At 30.5% G+C, this 19,978-nt stretch overlaps 1 protein-coding gene across 3 annotated transcripts in view; it reads left to right on the top strand.

Annotated features, from left to right (window-relative positions):
• Window positions 1–19,978, top strand: part of Ndae1 (Na[+]-driven anion exchanger 1) — an 86,254-nt gene that overhangs the window by 39,296 nt on the left and 26,980 nt on the right. For all 3 annotated transcript variants that reach the window (XM_088264969.1, XM_088264968.1, XM_088264967.1), the window contains exon 4: window positions 16,069–16,194. In XM_088264969.1, coding sequence (XP_088121095.1) covers window positions 16,069–16,194 — 126 coding nt within the window. The remainder of the gene's footprint in view (window positions 1–16,068; window positions 16,195–19,978) is intronic.

Genomic DNA, 19,978 nt, shown 5'->3' with positions numbered 1-19,978 from the left:
TTTAATTTGCCTTTCTCTCCTGTTACCCTTAAAAGACCTTGGTTTCACCCTTAAAACGCCGTTTGAATAATTTCAAATCGCTTTCCTCGGGAAAGCGTAATTTAAATATGCTAAAAATAGATATTAATTTCACAGGTTCAAATAACTCTATTGGGACAAGTCCTTTATTAAAAGACTAACTGAATTACTGATTTTCAACTAGGCTTAGATGTGAATTATCAAGGATATATATTTTACTTCAATATGAACTCATGAACGATAAGTTTAAATTATTATTTAGTTTTCAATAAAACAAAAGTATTACACTTCAAGTGTGATCCATTGTAATGGATATTTTTGCAGATTGAATAATAATTTTTAAAATTTTTCAGTTACTAATTAATTTCAGATAAATTACGGTTGTTATTTTGTTTTCTTTCCGTATCTTCTCTTATATCCTTTTTATTATAATTGTATCTAAGATTTTGTGTATTGTACAATGTATTTGTGTATGTTGTACAATGTATTTTGTTTGCATGAGCTAAAATCATAATAAAAAACATAATCACAGTATGGATTATTTCAATAATACTCTGTCTGATTTTCTGTCCTTTCATGAAGAAAAAAAATCAATGTTTCGACAAAATGAAAACGTAGATTTGAAGTTAAGACGAAATTCTATAATTTGATGCATTGTACAGTTAAATTGGATTTATATTTTGAGGTATACAGATTTAGATTGAATAAAATATACGCGTACCTATATACTGTGTTGGTAACATAGTTATGTTTATTACCAACACAATTACGTTTATTATATTACACTATTAATATTAATTCTTAGACCGGTTTAACTTTTACATTAAGGTCTACAAAATTTACATGTTTCACATTACTTTAAACATTATTTTTCCATCTTAAAATTATCAGCACTTCAAATTATATTTATCATATTAATATCATAATCCTAAATCATCAATCAATACTTGATTAGCTATTTGTTCGAACTGTAGTACTGTCAGTTTGCCTGGTTTTGGTTTTATCTTATTTGGCTATCGTTCAGCTTTTGAAGATGATCATGCTTCGGATGGATGTATATAAACTAAATATGTTTGATTATGAATAAATGCAATATTTTAAATTTTAATTGGTTATTTAATTTTAATTGGTTATTACCACTTTTTCTAAATAAAATATAATGAGCCAATGCACTCAGCATTATTATTATACACCATATGTGAGGCATATATGAAATCCTAAAAATTATATTAATTTTAAATATCATAAACTTCAGCATTTAGAAACAACATAGCAATGACTCCCCCCATTATCCAAGTTTTCACTGATAAAAATACAGTTTTTACCCTCAATGTCTTAAAGGCAAAAGTTATAACGTTATTAACCTAGTAAATTTTAAGTTAAAGGATAATATTTATTTTTAAAAATATATATATGTATATATACACACACATATATATATATATATATATATATATATATATATATATATATATATATATATATATATATATATATATATATATATATATATATATATATATATATATATATATATATAAATATATATATATTTATTTATTTACATTTATACATATACATACACTCACACAAAAATAAGCATGAACAAAAAATCTAAATAAAATAAAATGTTTCGGCATTTGAACAAAGTAAAACAATATTTTCCATTTCTAGTATAATATTATATAGTATAAACTATTGACTCAGCCGTAAATAAATAAATGTTATGGTCATTTCAAATGTCTGAGTAATTCCTTAATTCATATCTGAGATAATGTTTATCAAAGGTAAATAAATACCCGGAATTAATAATACCAAACTATAAGCACTCCGTATTGACATCACCTTTTCGTTTGAGCATTTACTGAACAGTGGAATCTATTATTTAAACTACATTTAATTCCAGTACTGTAATAAAATAAAATTATTTTAAGAAAAATATATTAATTCATATATATTCTTCATCATCCAACAAAGATGATGAAGAATATGGAATTCTAAGTATTTTTACAGGCCTATGACCTATTATAGGCTTGTAAAGTGATCACTTTACATACGTGCAATATTCACCATTCTACTCATGATTGACCATAACGAAATTTGGGGAACTCCTGCATAAGTATATCATTAATCTCATGATGCTGCACATAATGCACAATCCTTTCAACAACGTCATATGTAAAAAAAAACTTGATTTTTCAGGAGATCGTTTTTAATGTTTAAAAATATAATAAAATGTATTCAAAATAAATATCAAGCCACTTATTGAACTTGTTACTATGTAAAAGATCTTTATTTGTAAAACCTGAAGGTTTTTTTCTCCATTTGAAAAATATTTAGAATATTTCAAAAAATAATTAAACAATACCTTTTCTTCAAAATGCAAAAACAACACTTTTTGCCCTGTAGCGGGTAAATATTAAGTTAAAAATATGCGGCATTTGCTGGGACATAGAAATTTTTCTGGGCATTTCGAAAACATGCACAACTGAAAATTTACGATTTTTTATTTACGATGTTGTTGAAAGGAGTCAGCGATATGAGTTCACAAAGCCTTTTAAGTTGGCTTGAGAAAGCTTTTATTTTGGTAGACACCCTTTTGGATGTACATATGTGTACTCTCAAAATTTTGTTTTTTTTTTTATACATTTCGGTTCTCATTATTTCATGATACGTAAATACATTTATATATTTTTTTTAATAAACAAATCCCCAATTTGAATTTTCTAATGGTGCATGAGTACGATGTAAGATTTTTTATTGATATCTCAACACAGATTAAAAAGAATACGGAAGTCAACAAAAAAAAAAGCAAATCAAAATAACCATAACTTTATTTTGAAAAATTTTAACAAGAAAAGTGGAAAAAACAAGATAAGAGAAAAGTAGTTACTATCTATGTTCTGTTTAAACGCACGTTGGGATACGTCATGAATTACAATGATGACATCAATTATCGACTTATCTCAGACATCAGTCATCAATCATCATGAAAGATTCTTTGTTTCCGAGTAATGATGACGTTTCACCTAAAGGCTTTTTTAAAACAAAAAAAGGTCCGGAACTTACTTCATGTCAAGCTTTTTACTAAAAAATATGTATTATTTTTTTACATCTCATCAAAGATGAAGAAGAATATGAAAGTCTGGGCATTTACATGATTCAAGAACAAGGTTTCTAAATTGGTTCATGTATATAGGACTTCCAAGAATTTGAGAAGTGTGGTTGTCAATAATGGCTAGAATTGGTGAATGTTACACGTGTGTAAAGTGATCACTTAAATCAGCCTATGACAGTCGTCAGTCCCGTAAATGCCCAGACTTCCATATTCTACTTCATCTTTGATGAGATGTCAAAAAATAATATGAAAAATAACTCCTATAATGGGAGATAATCCTGATTTGTGAACAAGTATTTGGACACACTCAAAATGTTGTAAAAATATGTTTAAAATATCATTTAAACATTCATTACAATATCATTTTTTATCATTTTGACGAATTATATAAATTTAAATTCTAATTATTATATGTAAGCACAATAATTGTTTTATCTAAATGATTTTGAAAATTTTAATAAATATATCCGTGAAAAAAGGTACCGCGACGCCGTTCCACCACGTTACTAAAATGTTCTGATTATAACTACATTAAAAAAATAACTTTCTGCTGCTGGTGACTCTTATCTATGCCCAATGGTGCATAGGGCACTGCATCAAACCTTCGCATTGTTTATTCGGTCGAAGGCAAGGTGATCAGTCCTGCTTTGCAGGTATATCAGTCCAGTATTAGGAAAAGTATGCATTTAGTAGTTAAGGAATATAATCGGTTCCTTTTGTGATATTTTTCAATTTTTTTCATGAAAATGCATATAAAATGTGTATTGAAAATATTATTTTAAAATGAGCTGTATTTAATGACGATGTACTGTACATACTTTCACAATAAAAATACCAACTCTCTAATAACTCATTTTAAATATGAAAAATTATTCTCACGGTATTTTTTTTACCCTCATTTAATAACGACCTGTCTTGTCTCATTTGCCAGCGTTTTCCATCCTCATTAATTCATTTTTCCTTTCCTCGGTGGGGAAATGTGGAAAGCCTACCGCAGAAATGCAACGTGGCAAATGAACCCCCTCCCTCCCGAGGGCTGGTTATGAACCGTGGAGGATCGGTCTTGAAAATAAAGTGGGTGAAACTAGAAAATACGGAAGCGGGTTAAGGACGACATAGACGTGCTCAAATTCCTACACACATACCGTTGGACCTACATCTATACATAAATCATATAATCCTCCCTATATACTGTATGCATGATATATAGAATATACGAGTATTCTTATACATAATGTTTTATAAATCAATTTACCTTTATTTTGTCGCGTAGATACTGTTTATTGCATATGTGTATGTGTGTGTGTGTGTGTGTGTGTGTGTGTGTGTGTGTATGTGTGTGAGCGTGTATGTGTATATATATATATATATGTATATATATATATATATATATATATATATATATATATATATATATATATATATATATATATATATATATATGTGTGTGTGTGTGTGTATGTGTAAGTGTGTGTTTTAAATTGTAATTTATGTTATTATCTGCCTTGCTTCCGATTTTGATAGAATTTTCTCTGATGAGTTGCATGAAATTTGCCCTCCGCAATCGAAAGAAGCAGGCCTGGGTGTCTTATATTATGACCTATCCATTTAACTTGCTGTTGTGTTTATTTAGTAAGCATATAGAGTCTAGATTCTAGACTCTCCGGCTCTGCTTAGTACCTCGTTGATTGCATGTAATAAACAATTTTCTTACATACAGGTATAGTTTTATAAAAAAAAAATATTGTAAAATGTGCCCTCGGCACGGGACAACTCAGTGAAGACACATTATCGTAATTTCTAATCATGTCTACGATGAAATAATAAAAAATATTACTTAATAAATTAATATAAAATGTGAAAATATATTTGCGCCAAAGATATTAAATTTGCTGCCCGTAACCATTAATAATTCCGGTAGTGATCATGTCTTTAAGAACAGTGTCCGTCGATGGTTGCTTTTCGTTGGAAGGGACAAGGTAGAAAGTGAATGAATTAAAGTCCAGGTGTAATTATTTTATTGTAAAACCTTTCTACTGCAAATTGTTATTGTATCTATTGTATGTATTGTATATAATCTAATTATAAAAATAATTAAAAAAAAAACAAATAATAATAATAAAAAAAATTGTATAACCACGTAAGTATTTCGACTCAACACAGGCCATGCCTAAAGAGCCGTAATAGATTTGGTAAAAGAAAATGTATGTATCTATGAAATAAATAAATAAAATTAAATAATAAAAAATAAAATACTCTAGCTGAAAAACATGTAATAATGATAGTAACTAACTTGAACAAAATCTCTGCTCATTGGTATAATAAATAATAACAACACCGTATTTCAATTTTTTTGTATCCTTCTCACGTGAAACTGCCTCACATGTTTGTCTGAAACCCTATATATTCAGTACAAACCCATTTACGGAATTTAGTTTATTACGTCTTCCTATTACCTCCCACAGAAATATTTTATACCCTTCTAACCATTACGTTCATATAAGCAAACCTAATTCTTCCCTAAGAATTTATTTCTTTATCCTGTCTGTGTATTCGTATAGTGCTCACTTCAGCGTTACATCTTTTCTACTAACATTATCATACAAAATTGAATATAAATGTATGCATATATATACTCCGCCTCCGTAGTGTAATGGTCAGCACGCTGGGATCCATACTGGAGGTCCTGGTCTCGATTCCCAGGGGGGGGGGTTAAATAAATATAAGTGATTTTTTCACTCTTGAGTGATCACCTTGCCTTCATGTGAGCAACGATCAAGATAAAACAGCGTCAATACGAGTAGTGCCCTATGCACCATTGGGTGTGGATAAGGGTTTGAAAGAAAAATATTTTTTCACTCTAATATTTATTCAATATTACTATATTATTTTGAAATATCGTTTGACTAAGATGAAAATTTTAGGTTATTCATCTTTTATTGCATGATTTTTATAAATTATAATATTTTTAGCCAACCTACATATTTAGTAATTCAACTTTAATTCTTTGATATATGAGCTTTTTTTAAAGTACTATAAATTCAAGCTAAACGAGTTTGCTTGTAACTCTCAACCCTTGTTATTAATTTACGTAACGTACGCTGTCACTGCCACCTTTGTAAACGAAAGTCTAGAAATAACTTTAAAAATGGCTTTAAACGAATAATTTTGCGACCATAATGAAAACAATTTATCAACATTATGAAGAGGTAATGTTCGGGGAAAGATTCATTAATATTTTCAAAGATTTCTAAAGATTTCTCTTCGAAGCTTAGTTATGAAATGTTTTTTTTTAATTAATTAACTGGCAAAATTTCTAAAGCAGATCTCATATGTTTGCGTAATCAAATTTCAACTTAACTTTTGTAGTACTTTCCCCCTACGTAGATGGTAATCAACGGACTCGCTTTACTGTTTGTTTCATCCTGTATAATAGAGTAGGTCATATCATAGTAAGCTTCACCCCGAACAATATGGGCAAGTGAAGTAAGCAGAAAGTTTCAGAACAATTAAAAACTAAAACTCATTAAAAACTATCCGGTCGACTCCTATCGTTTCTCACAATTGCCAAGTGAATTCCGTTTTAAAATAAACTTACTCGGACTGCCCACTCAATGCAGTTCTCAGCAATTTGTACTGGCGTGTATGCCTTTTTCAATGGGTCAGTAGACGTCATTATAGTTTTCGATTAATTTTCATGTTTTCCTAGTCAATAATCAAAAATTTCCTTAATTTGTTTCCATTTTTCATATTTTTCAAAAAGAAAACTGTTAAAAGGTTTTCAATACTTTTTCACATTTCAAGGATTACACTTTGAGCACCTTCGATTTAATCCAAACCAATGAATAAGTTATTTGAATCTTTGAGAAAGATCTTGCGTACTTTTAAAAATAAGGGTCTATGCTAAATAAAAAGTTGACTCAAATCCAAATCATCCATAGATGTAAATTATATGACTTACAAATCTGGATTTTCGCTACTTTTACATAATGTGTTTCCCAGTATGTGAAAATAATCCGGGGTTTAGATATTGCATACAAATAAAAGGGCCGCTGCTAAATAAAAGCTTTCCCTAATCCAACATAGACAGCTGTTGTGAACTCATATGAATTGTGAGATTGATCAATATAATATATTTAGGAGTTCATAAAATATTAGTAGTGTGGTGTCAATCATGGGTAGAACAGCGAATGTTACAAGTGCTTAAAATGATCACTTAAACCAGTCTATGATGGGTCATAGACCCTGTACATACAGACTTTCATATTTTTCTACATCTTTGTTGAGATGTCAAAATGTTATTTGAATCTATTCATTTTCTTTTTGCAAATAGATTTTTTATCTCCAAATTATAGGGAGTTTTGCATATAGCTTTTCATATCTGTCAACAAGCACGGTTTTCAATGTTTTGGCACCGTTATAGGGATTAGTATGTATGGAAAACAAATCTATTCAGCTCATGCAAATAAGACAAACGCCCTTAAAATTCAATGCCTTGTACGCAAATTGAAAATATATTTCCCTCCGAAAAGTTCAACGAATCGTAAAACACTTTTCACGATCAATAAGTTAGTGCTCAATTGTTATTCATGATACTCGTATCATGTAAAAAAATATTGGTATGTTTTCTTTAAAGTACCGTAAAGTGGGTTTACATTGCACCAAAATACTGCATTTTTTCAAAAAATTGTCTATTCAGATCAGGTTTTTTACTTTTTCTGAGGTTTCAACTATTGCAATGTAATAACACATATACCTGTAACATGTCTGATACGTTTTTAAATTTTTATCTATTTTGCCTGTATTTTTTTTTATATTTATATTTTGGTGCAAAGTATCCCGGGGTAAAGTACAACTTTGCACCATGATATTTTCTCTACACTTTTCGTACTAGAATCCAAATTTATGCAAAGTAAAGGCTATCCTACAAGTTTTGTTGCACCTTATAAAGGGTTTTGGCTCACAGTTCACTAAATGCAGATTATAATATTGTATAATTATGGAAAAATAAGACACTTGATAGAATTTTTTTTTTTTAAATATTGAAAAATCTAACAAAAATGTTTTTTTTTTTCAATACTGAAGGTTTAAAGTTATATAAAATAAAAGGTGGATATTAAAACATATCGTACTATATAGGTAATAGGAATCAAAATTAAATTAGGTCTAAATATGGTCAAGTTCCGGGACGGTAAAGAAACCTCTTTTGGATTGCATTTTCGGTTCTTTTATGGAACCCGCTACATCCTTCCAAGAATATTGAAGAAAGTCATCCTTCATCGGCCACTTCCACGTTTTGAGACTCTCCTGCATGGATTTAACAGCTCTGTCTTTCTTTATTTCCAAAATCTGTCCCGGAAAATTTTCTCCTTCATAATGAAATACGACATATTTTCCCACCTTCTTTTTTACTGGTCCTAATGAAACGGAAGAACAAATACGATAACTGGTTTCAGTCATCGTTTTTGTTCTTCTCCCTCTTCCTCAAAGCTTCCGTGTCAACTATAATCAGTTAATGCTAGATATGCTGGAAGTTTCGATGTGGAAGGTGGGATCATTGATGTAGTTGGTTCAGGTAGCATTTGTGTCTCGTCAACGTTCATTTCGACATTTGGATTGTGAGCAATGCTCTAACCTGGTTCTATCGGTATTGTTTTCCTGCGTTTTAAGACTGAATTCTTTGGGTTGAATCTGTTTTCTTCCAAAAACTGTTGAAAACTCTGGCGCACGTCATCGTCATACGCTTTTAATGGCAACCGATTAAGCAACTGACTAGTTTTAGCAACAGTCAAGGTTTTATGTCTTTGCAAAAATGATCTTATCCATTTAGAGCCTGGTACGTTGTTCTTTAATATTCGTACTCTTCTGCCAAATCTATCCAAATAGGCTATTAGAATGTAGCGAATGTTAAAAACACTCACTGGGAAACCGTACTCACTCATGTCTACTATGCAGTTTACGAAGGATTGCTCTTCGCACTTGTCACATATCGGAGGTTTTCCCACAGGTTTTGTGTGCTGACCTTTGAGCTTATAGTTAATCGTCCTTCTGGGGATTTTGAAAATTTCTTCAGCCTTTCTTTGACTGATTGTACCATTTCGAATGACCTCCACACACTGCTCCACTCTCTTCGGTGTAAAATTGCAGTATCGTCTGGCATAAGGCCGCTGTTTGTGTGTTCTTGACATTTTTGAAAAAAATATACCATCAGGAATTAAGTAAGTACACAAAACCAATAGATATTTAGCAAACATGTCAAGTTGTATTATCCGTTTTAAGACTTTTCATCAAATTAATTAACTATGGCCTTTTGTGGATACTTTGCACTTGGTGCAATGTTACCCCAAATGTGGCCAATACAAGTCAGTTCTTAAAAAAATATTATTTTTACATAAACTTGACAACGTAACTAAAAAATACAGTATTTGAGAAAAGCAGGGCCTATCTACCTATGATTTAGAGACCACTCACTTGTTGTAACTAGTTTCAGTATACTGATTCCACTGGATTTTTTCGGACACAATTTTCAGACAGAAAACTTTCTTTACGTTCGGACAGGAAAAACGCATTGAAGCAATAGCGACCGACTGTTACTTCTGTAAACTAAAAAGTAGATTGAAGTGCCATCTATCAGAAACAATAGAAAGTAGAATGAAAAATGACATGTATCAGAGATGACCAGCTCTACAATTTCTTTACAGAAGGTGGTGCAAAGTATCACCCATGGTGCAAAGTATACCCACTTTACGGTAGTTGAAATATAAACGTAATCATATATTTTATTTCACTTTAAAATAGTTTACACACTTCAGCCAAAAACCACAATAATAAAGAAAACTACTATGACTTTGCAAAAAAAAATACTTTTCGTACACAAAATGTTTACGAAATGTATTTTTCGTGTACGTACTAAATATATTTCGTACACGTACTAAACGTATTTTTATTAGTTAAGATTACCGTTTAGTACGTATTACTATTAAAGACCTTCCATTTTTATTTTCAAAGTAGTGATAGTTATAATATGATTTTTTTTAAACTTTAAACTTTATTTTTTTTTAAATGAAGTTCATGGTAGGTATTTTTACTTTTTATTTTATAAACATACCGGAATGCTGGCGCCGTTTTAGTTGCCTGTTTTCATCCACTCCACAAAACGAACATTCAGATTTTTTTTAAATTTAATTTTACGAAATATTCTATGTATTTAAAAAAATTAACAATTCTTTAATACCACTGTTTGAGTTTTATTTCATTACACACGACTTATTTCGTGCACTACAGTTGTTTTCATCAACAGGTGAAAACAAAACCTATTTATCATTATTTTTAGTTTTTGTATTCACCTGTTGATTAAAACACTTGTGGTTTTCAAAACTAGTCATTTGTAATAAAATATAACCCAATAAATGATATTATACAAGGGTTTTTTTTATTTAAATAATTTAAGGCTCAGTTAAAGTAATAATTCTTAAAAATTAACAATCCTCGTTACTATATTTTTTAAATGTGTCAAATGTGAGTTCGATGGGTATGCGACCCTAACGGACCCGACTCAGATGCGACAAATTTGACCAGGTGATCTTACCCTGTACTCAAAGGAAAGTTTACCTTCGATATGATTGTTTTTATTGTTTTGACTAAGAATAAATAATTTATCAAATGTTGCCGCAGCACAGCGCCCTTGAGGTAGTATTTTACGAAAATGGCGCTAAATAGAATATTCAAAATTATTATTTTTATCAAGGAGTTTATGGTAAAATAAATACCTGAGTTCATGCGTTATCTCGTTCGTATCATTTTAATGAATTAATTATTTAACTGGAATGTGTCAATATCACGTGTTTTTCCAATATCTCTCCGATAAGGTCGATAACCTAAATCAATTTAAGAGTTTTGTTTTTAAAAAGATAATTCGATGATTAACATCTTGAAAGAAGAGACAAATAACTCATTCGAACAGGTTAAAGTATGATCATAATCAATGATAAATACAACGTGATTTTATATATTTTTTAATTTTTAAGGTGTGTTCTCACGCATTTTTCTATTTATTATGCATTGTTTTAAATTTTACTTGGTAAATATCACTATTTATTTGATTCTATTGTGATTCGTGTTTCGATGCATTCCGCATCATTTTAAACACCGTATGTGAAGTTAAGTCCAATTTTTAATTTTTAAATTAAAAATGGATACATTGTACCACAAAGTAACAGCCGAATCAATTATATAATGAAACTTAATTTTAGAGTAGTGTCATTGGGACGTTGAAGGATGAGAATGATTTTTAAAAATTAAAAATATTATTATCGTCAACCTGTGCAGTTACAACTTTTGCCTCCTTAGAGCCACTGTGCGAATAAAAAAAATCATAATCAAAATATAACATCAAAATAAATATTTTATTAAAACTGAATTATAATATCTACCGGTTTCAAACCGGTAAGTGCCCCATTCTGACTTAAAACCCTCGTTTTTCTGAAGAACTTAATGTGTAACAAAACAGGTTCTGTATGTTTGTGTCCCAAAAACATGAAAAGTAGTCGATGGATTAACTTAAATATTTTACAAACATGGCCTTGTGTTGAATCAGATAAATTAATAAAGCCTTTAGAAATGAAATGTTTCCCCACCCCTGTCCTACGATGTGTTAAAATACAACAATCCGAACATTAATACTAAATCATAATCATAAAAAATAGTAAAATTAAACAAAAAATAAAAGGTATTAATGTGTAAATTAATGAATTATCAGTAGTAGAACCTGAAACCTCGCGCGTGATAGCTAGATGCGCAACTATTGATTATAAAAATGCTTTCATGATAGTAATTAAAAGTATCAATTTTTACCAACCTATCAAATTAGTTGATAAAAAGTTCATTATAACCCGTGGAAACTTAATTTATTACATTAATTACTTAATTAACGTTAAATGAAGTACCAGCCTGTCATTTAATTATTTTTTATTTAAATTAATACTGATTAATTTGTCACCGTAATTTTAGCAGGAGTGATCAATATTAATTGATTATCAAATAATCAAATAATAATTTCAGCCATTAAAAATGATGAGGTAGAATATATAAAACTATTATTTAGATTTTTTTCAATGTACCTACTCTATTGCAAACAAATTTATTTGTAAATAAATCAATTCACCCCTCTCCTTATTTAAAGAACAGTTTATTTTTAATGATGTTTTATTTTACATTTAGACCTGAGGATGGAAGCTTAACTTCCGAAACTAGTAGTCATAAATAAACGTAAGTGGTATAAAAATAAGTATTTTCTTTAATAATTTCGAATAACGCAAACAATAATAACGAACTAATTTTTAAACTATCGTAATGCGATCCTTAAGACGAATGTGCGGCAAACGATGTATGATGTTCGAATGGTGAAATAAGGAAAGAATGCGAGGCTAAGATAAGCATTATTGATAAAATTAAGAAAGGTGCGTTGAGATGGTTTGGACATGTGGAACGAATAAGTGAGGAAAGAACGTTAATTTTATGACGCGAATTTAGTTGAAAAAAGGAGCAGAGGAAGACCGAGAAAAACTCGGTATGATCAGGTATGTCAAATACTTGAAAGCGGTCAGTTCAGGAGTTGAATAGAATAATCGATCGGTATGTATGAGGAGAGATGCTTGAATGTGGAAGATGCAATGACAAGGTTTGCAAAGACATTTAGAGTCGTGTGGCATTCTATACTCTCTGCCTACCCCTACAGGGAAGCGGCGTGATGGATAGTTAGCTAGTTAGTTAGTTTTTTTTTTAACACAAGGGTTGATTCATTGACGTTCCTAAAATATACCACAAATTACGTACTTGAAACTTCCCTTATTTACAACTCGAGGTCATAACTAACAAATATTCTAGACATCCCGAAAGGGTATGTTTCACCTAAATTATTTGAGGCCACGTTAGTGATATTTATTATACGTACGTAAGCGCTCACAAACATAATATTATGTCTGAACATACAAGGTTTTATATAACATATGTAAGTATATTACATATATGGCATTTGTTTTCCTTGTAAATGAACCTAATGTAAACCTTATGGCTCTCTCGCATAAATTAAGACTAATCTTGACCCGTTTTCACCTAAATTAATATCCTCTTAGGACAGATTATATCTAATATTTTAGAAAGGTGATATTAGAACATTTCGTCCGCCTCCGTAGTGTAATGGTCAGCACGCTCGGCTACCGTTCTGGAGGTCCCGGGTTCGATTCCCAAGGGGGGTAAAATAAATATAAGTGATTTTTTCGCTGTAATATTTATTCAATATTACCGTGGACTGGTACCTGAAGCGGAGGGCTGATCACCTTTCCTTCATGTGTAAAACGATCAAGATAACACTGCGTTTATATGACACAGTGCCCTATGCACCATTGGGGTGCGGAGAAGGGTTTAAAAAATATATATATTAGAACATATTTAATGAGCGAGGAGAAAAATATCACCTTTGACATGTAAATTCTTCGCAACTTTTTGGCGTGTCCAAATTGTCGTTCTAAAATTTGGGTTTTTCCACTTTACACAATTAAAACATCATTTAAGTCATCTACCAGATATAGATATGTCAAATAAAATCTTAATGTCGAAATAACAAACAAAAAAATTATAAAATGTTAATGAGAATATATTATTTACAATTAAATATATAATTGAAAAATAATATACAATTCTGAGTATTTACAGGGCTTATAAGGCTTGTCATAGGCTGGTTAAGTGATGACTTTACACCAGAGTTTAATTTTCACCATTCTACCCATGATCGACAACCACACTACTAAAATTTTTGAAACTCATACATACGAGTATATCATAAATCTCATGACGCTTCATGTTTGAGTTCACGGTAGCCATATATAGATGGTTTGAGAAAGCTTTTATTTAGCATTATCAAAAGATTTAGAGGAAATGCTAGTACACACGTACAATGAGCGAACAACAATATTTTACGGTTGTTTGTTTACGTGCAGTGCCTGTAGCAGGAATAAATTATGATTAAAAAAGAAAGAGTTTAATTTACGAGAAATTCACAATTATATTCAATTTCGAGTTATTGCGAGTATCACTCACGAAGTCTGTGTTTTCCTTTTTTTGTACAAATAAACCAATAAATTAGAACACCATCAAACGAAAATCAACACATTGTATAAAAATTAGTAACTAACTGACCGATATCGACATTTCATTCTACAAAATGTATTATTTTAGAGGTTAGAAGTATGGGTATAAGAAAAAAATATGGATCTACCTTTTTTAATACACCCATAAGAAAAACGATCAAATTCAGCATATTAAACGTTTTTTTATGACGACTCTTCAAAGCGCGTTTAATGTAGTATTGCTCTACATAATCCAAGGATATAAATTCTTAAAATGTTTTACATAACGTTTTACATCTGTCTACCGTAGTACTTATCTATGTAATGCCTCCTACATAAAAAAACTTTGCATTTATAAATATTTCATATAAGTGTTGCCTACAGTATCAATTTCGGTAATTTATATTCTAATCGTTACATTTATCATTTCGATTATTCAGAAATTAAAATATTTGTGATTTTGTGACATCTGAGGAAACATACATACATCCAACTGATTCATTTTATATGGTCTAAACCAGCGGTCGTCACACTTTTCTGGTGAAGGGCCACATGGGACAATGTGAGGTATCACTGCGGGCCGCACACTTATGAATTGGGTATTATGTACGATAGCCGACTGTTACATGCTAGGTTCCAGCTCGAAGCTCCTATACATACTCCTAGCCAACCCCTACCCCTATCTAGGCATTTACAGGGCTTATGACCTGTCATTGGCTGGTTTAAGTGGCCACTTGATGCTATTCCCTGAAATGAATTTAAAATATTCTTTGTCTCTATCGAGATTTTAATTACTCAAAATATTGTAAAAATAAAGTTAGTCGCAGTGCTAAAACAGTCAAAGATAATCTCTGTCTTAACTCAAAACAAATATTAATATCGCGTTATGTCAATTGAAAATGTAATAGCTACCCGCACACTTGCTCTTCTTATTCCCAAATTCCCGTCCCGCGTAAGTACTTTTATTTAGTTTACTTTGCACGCAAAATCGGTTTTGGTAGTCATTATTCATTATTGTCTAATGAAATTGTTTGCTATATCGCGGGCCGCACAAATATCTGCCGCGGGCCGCAGTTTGACGACCAAGGGTCTAAACTGTAGTTTTTTTTATATACTTATAAGGTTTTTAACCATTTATTCTAAAATTAACCCTTTTCACCACTTTTTTTATAGAGATACACAATGCAATTCATACTGTAGGTATTCATTTCTTCAAATTCGGCAGTCATTTTGTGATAATATCTATCCATTTTTTATTTAAAATTTATTTTGCAAATACCACTGTTTCTTAAAAATCTATTGTGACACGTGTTTCGATGCATTCCGCATCATTTTCATACGGTGTTTGAAAATGATGCCGAATACATCGAAATACACCAATAGCGATAATTAAAACTCAATTTAAATTTAGTTTTTAAGCTTTATTAATTAATTAACAAATAATTATTTAAAATGCAATAAATTACATAACCAGTAAGAATCGCATTTGCAAATATACATAATTTTATGCCGTGGAACCAGCGATACATAGTTGGATTAACGATAATCATCCATATAAAATTTGAATTGTAAATTTATCAACTTAGCTTAAACGTCAAACTGTTTAAAAAACTCGTGTAGACTCTTTTTAAATAATGCATTGGAGATCAAATTAAAAACCGATGCTATCAGGCATACGCGCCTAGCGTGTATTCCGCATTGGAGAAAATTTCAGATGTACGCACCTGGCGCGTATCCCACACCCAACATGTTGATATTGCTTGTAACGTGTGACGATTCCTTAACCCTTTGTGTTTTAATTTTCAGGGCACAGGGCGCATACCGTATTCGTGGGGGTGCATCTGCCGGGCGAGAGGAGGCATTCCCACCGGAAACACAAACACCACAGGGGGGATGGGGAAAAGGAGGAAGGGGACGATGTCGACAGACCACGTAAGTTTGTGACGTCACTTTTAAATACAACCTGTTCACAACTGACGGGTCTCGATCGTCCGACTACTCAGCCAACAAAGTTTTGAAACATGAAAAGGAAGTTCAATGAAATTAAGTTTAACGCTTAAACTATCGATATTAAATATATAATACAAATACAATGTGGACAGATTTTTGGTCACTGCCGGTTGTCTGTTTTTTTTTATATTAGAAGGTTATCTAATAACATCATATCTGTTAAGTATTCATAAGAAAAGTAGTAATTTAAAGCCAGAAATAAGTTCAAATTGCAAATAAACATTAAGTTTTCCTTCGTGTAAAAAGATACTTCATTTTTTTTCAGACACCTAGTATATATTTTACCTTTAACTTAATAGATACAATTACTATCACTTGAATGGTCACACATGTATTATTTATACTTCAGTAATTCCTTTTTTAGATCAATTTTGTTAAAATTAAGAAAGTCGTCTTCAGATGGATGGGCCAATGTGAATTGAATGAGTGAAGAAAGAAACTGTTATTTTTGTTTTGTATGTTTTTACCGAAAAGAAATTTATGAGGCGAATGTGATTGATAAAAGAAATAGAGAAAGACTGAGAAAAACTTCGCATGATCAAGTATGTTAAATACTCGTGGTAAGGTCAGAAATCGGAAAAATGTGGAAGAGGTGAAGATTGTTCGCAAAGACAGATTGGTGTGGAATTCTATTCTCTCTGCCTACCCCTGTGAGAAGCGGCGTGATGATTGCGTTGGTTAGTTTTTTAATTAATTATTTTTTTATTTGATTTTATAAATTTATATTATTAGACATTTGAATAAATTGATTTTGATTGTAAATCAGAATGAAATGTTTAATTAAATTTAATTTAATTACTAAATAGGATAACTCATCTGGAATTCATGAATAATTCAATTTTAATTTAAAGTCTGATTTTACTAACGCAACTTGCCGTTCACAAAGAAGGGATTTGTCTGTTCAGTGAGGCGATGGTCTGCTAAATGTTTGATAGCGTTAATTGAGTTTACTTAATTTCGTTAGCCTTCGGTAACAAGCTGGGTTGAGATTTACTCCTAACCGCTGCTTTTTCTGTTTGCCGGGTGAATACACTGAATATTACTGACAAAAGGTTAATTTTTACCCATTTCAGATCGGCATTCATTAAACTAAAGATTAATATTAACGATACAAAAATAAAACTGTATTTAAAACTATACATATATCGAGAATATTAGAATAATCATAATCCATATTAGAATTTTATTAACACCTTTTTTTTGTCATCTCATCAAAGATGAAGAAGAATATGGAAGTCTGGGCATTTACGGGGCTGACGACCGTCATAGGTTGGTTTAAGTGATCACTTTACACACGTGTAACATTCACCAATTCTACCCATTATTGACAACCACACTACTCAAATTCTTGGAAGTTCTACATATATATATATATATATATATATATATATATATATATATATATATATATATATATATATATATATATATATATATATATATATACATATATATGTAGAACTTCCAAGAATTTGAGTAGTGTGGTTGTCAATAATGGGTAGAATTGGAGAATGTTACACGTGTGTAAAGTGATCACTTAAACCAACCTATGACGGTCGTCAGCCCCGTAAATGCCCAGACTTCCATATTCTTTTTTTTTTTTTTTAGATGGGAATTGCATTTATTATTTACCTTGCTTATTATGTACAAGGTTTATAGATCATTTAGTGGATTTTTGTTTCTTCTAGCTAATTAAATATGTTTTTATTTGAATCTGTGTTGGGAACGGGAGGGATCATCTAGTGTGGGTCAAATAGGAACTTCTCTGCATTTGCTCATTGCTGGGAGGAAACCACGTAAAACTCCTCAGGAGAAGGCGGACTGTTGACTTCCATATTCTTCTTCATCTTTGATGAGATGTCAAAAAATAATATGAAAATAACTCCTGTAATTGGAGATAATCCAGATTTTGTGAACAAGTATTTGGACACACTCAAAATGTTGTTATTAACACCTCATGAAGAAATCGAAAACTTACATTTTTAAGCGAGTTTTTTTTAATGCATTGTTGTATATTGTGCATTGTACAAAAGTCATCTACTATAAGATTTGCATCATCAAAATCGGACAGATTTTTAGTCAATATGAATATCTATTTATTTAATTTATTAACGATCGTATCGCCTTTTAAGGCGAATTGACAATATTTTGAAAATATTTCAACACGACGAAACGACCTTTAATATATCTCAAAATCTGTCTTAATTTTTGCTTGTATTTAATATAAATCATAGTTTTTTTTAAATCATCTCAGGGAATGAACTTACTTTTCAATATTTATTCAACATATTTATTTAAACAAAATCAAATAATGTGTACATACGTACACAATATAATATAAAAATGGACGGTGCAAATGTGTGAAATGAAAATAGACACTTCCAAATATCATGAAATCAACCCTGAACAATATCAAAGCATAGTATAATGACCACGTAAAAACAAATAACCGTAAAGGCATATTATTTATTATGCAGGTACATATGTATATTATTGACCAAATTTAAATCTTTTATACTTACATATTACACCTGGGTTGGGATAACACGATGAAATTAACATTTTATCTTTGTAGTTCTGAAAACTTAAACTTTGCTTCTAACAGGAAAAAAGCTTTGTAATAAATAAATTAGAAAAAAGACATGTAATGTTTTGTTAAAGCTAATTGGTTAACATGCGTATATAATCTAAGCCTTCATCACAATAACACGACTTTGATATACATATTTATTTCAATTTGAATATTTTACTAATGACGATAATTAGAAAAATCAGAATATAAATATTTTTCGATTTCAAAAATATTGATTCTACATATTTCTTTATTTTGAACGCCCATCTCCAATTATTTATGCATCTAACTTAAGTACTCGTAGTTATCGACTCCTCCAAAGTTGTTAAAACATTAAAACACGTGTCATTTCCATACCTACATATTTATATTTATACCTCCCTTTCCTTACATTTCTTCATTAATTATCTCGAGTATTAAAATTGAGTTCCTTTAATTCCTTTACTGTCTGAATGATTTTTTCGCTGGTATTTTTTAAAACAAAATAAGGGGAGGGTAAGAGGAAAGATATTGCTAACAGAAAAATCCAAATGAAATATTATTTTTAAGGTCCCGTAATCGTGACGCGTCGCAGAAGAGTAAGCATTTCAGAAGACGGGGAAATCTGTAAGGAATATCTGAAAATCACCAAAATAATAAACACATATCTTTTTCATTGAATATTTTTGATAATTATTGCTTATTGCTATGATTTTATTTGCATTCACTTGCTTAGTTCTTGATATTAAACCTTAACATGAAATTGTACCGTTTTATTACACTGGCCAACAATTCACAACTTTTATTTTGTAACTGGCATGAAAATACCTGATCTTTATGCACTTTGCATAGCTGAATTCCAAAACGAAAACAAAAAAATCTAGCACATCAGATTTTTTAGTTATGGATATTTTTAATTCCGATATTGACTTAAGTTTATCGTATTATTTATGTATAAATATATATAAACATATAATGCTATCGTATTCAATATTAATAAGTTAATATATTTCCATTGTTACTCCATAATTATCAATATTTTTTTTAAATCCCTTAGACCTTAGACTAAAACATGTCTAGATACCAACAACTATTACGGTTTCAATGTATGTGGTCCATACCAGCAAAAATATGACTGTAACATCTGAACTTGAT

The sequence above is a fragment of the Brachycentrus maculatus genome, unplaced genomic scaffold (assembly GCF_059751285.1).
Source record: "Brachycentrus maculatus isolate JH-2025_06_01 unplaced genomic scaffold, ASM5975128v1 h1tg000240l, whole genome shotgun sequence".
Taxonomy (NCBI): domain Eukaryota; kingdom Metazoa; phylum Arthropoda; class Insecta; order Trichoptera; family Brachycentridae; genus Brachycentrus; species Brachycentrus maculatus.
This window is presented reverse-complemented; position numbering and strand designations above follow the sequence as displayed.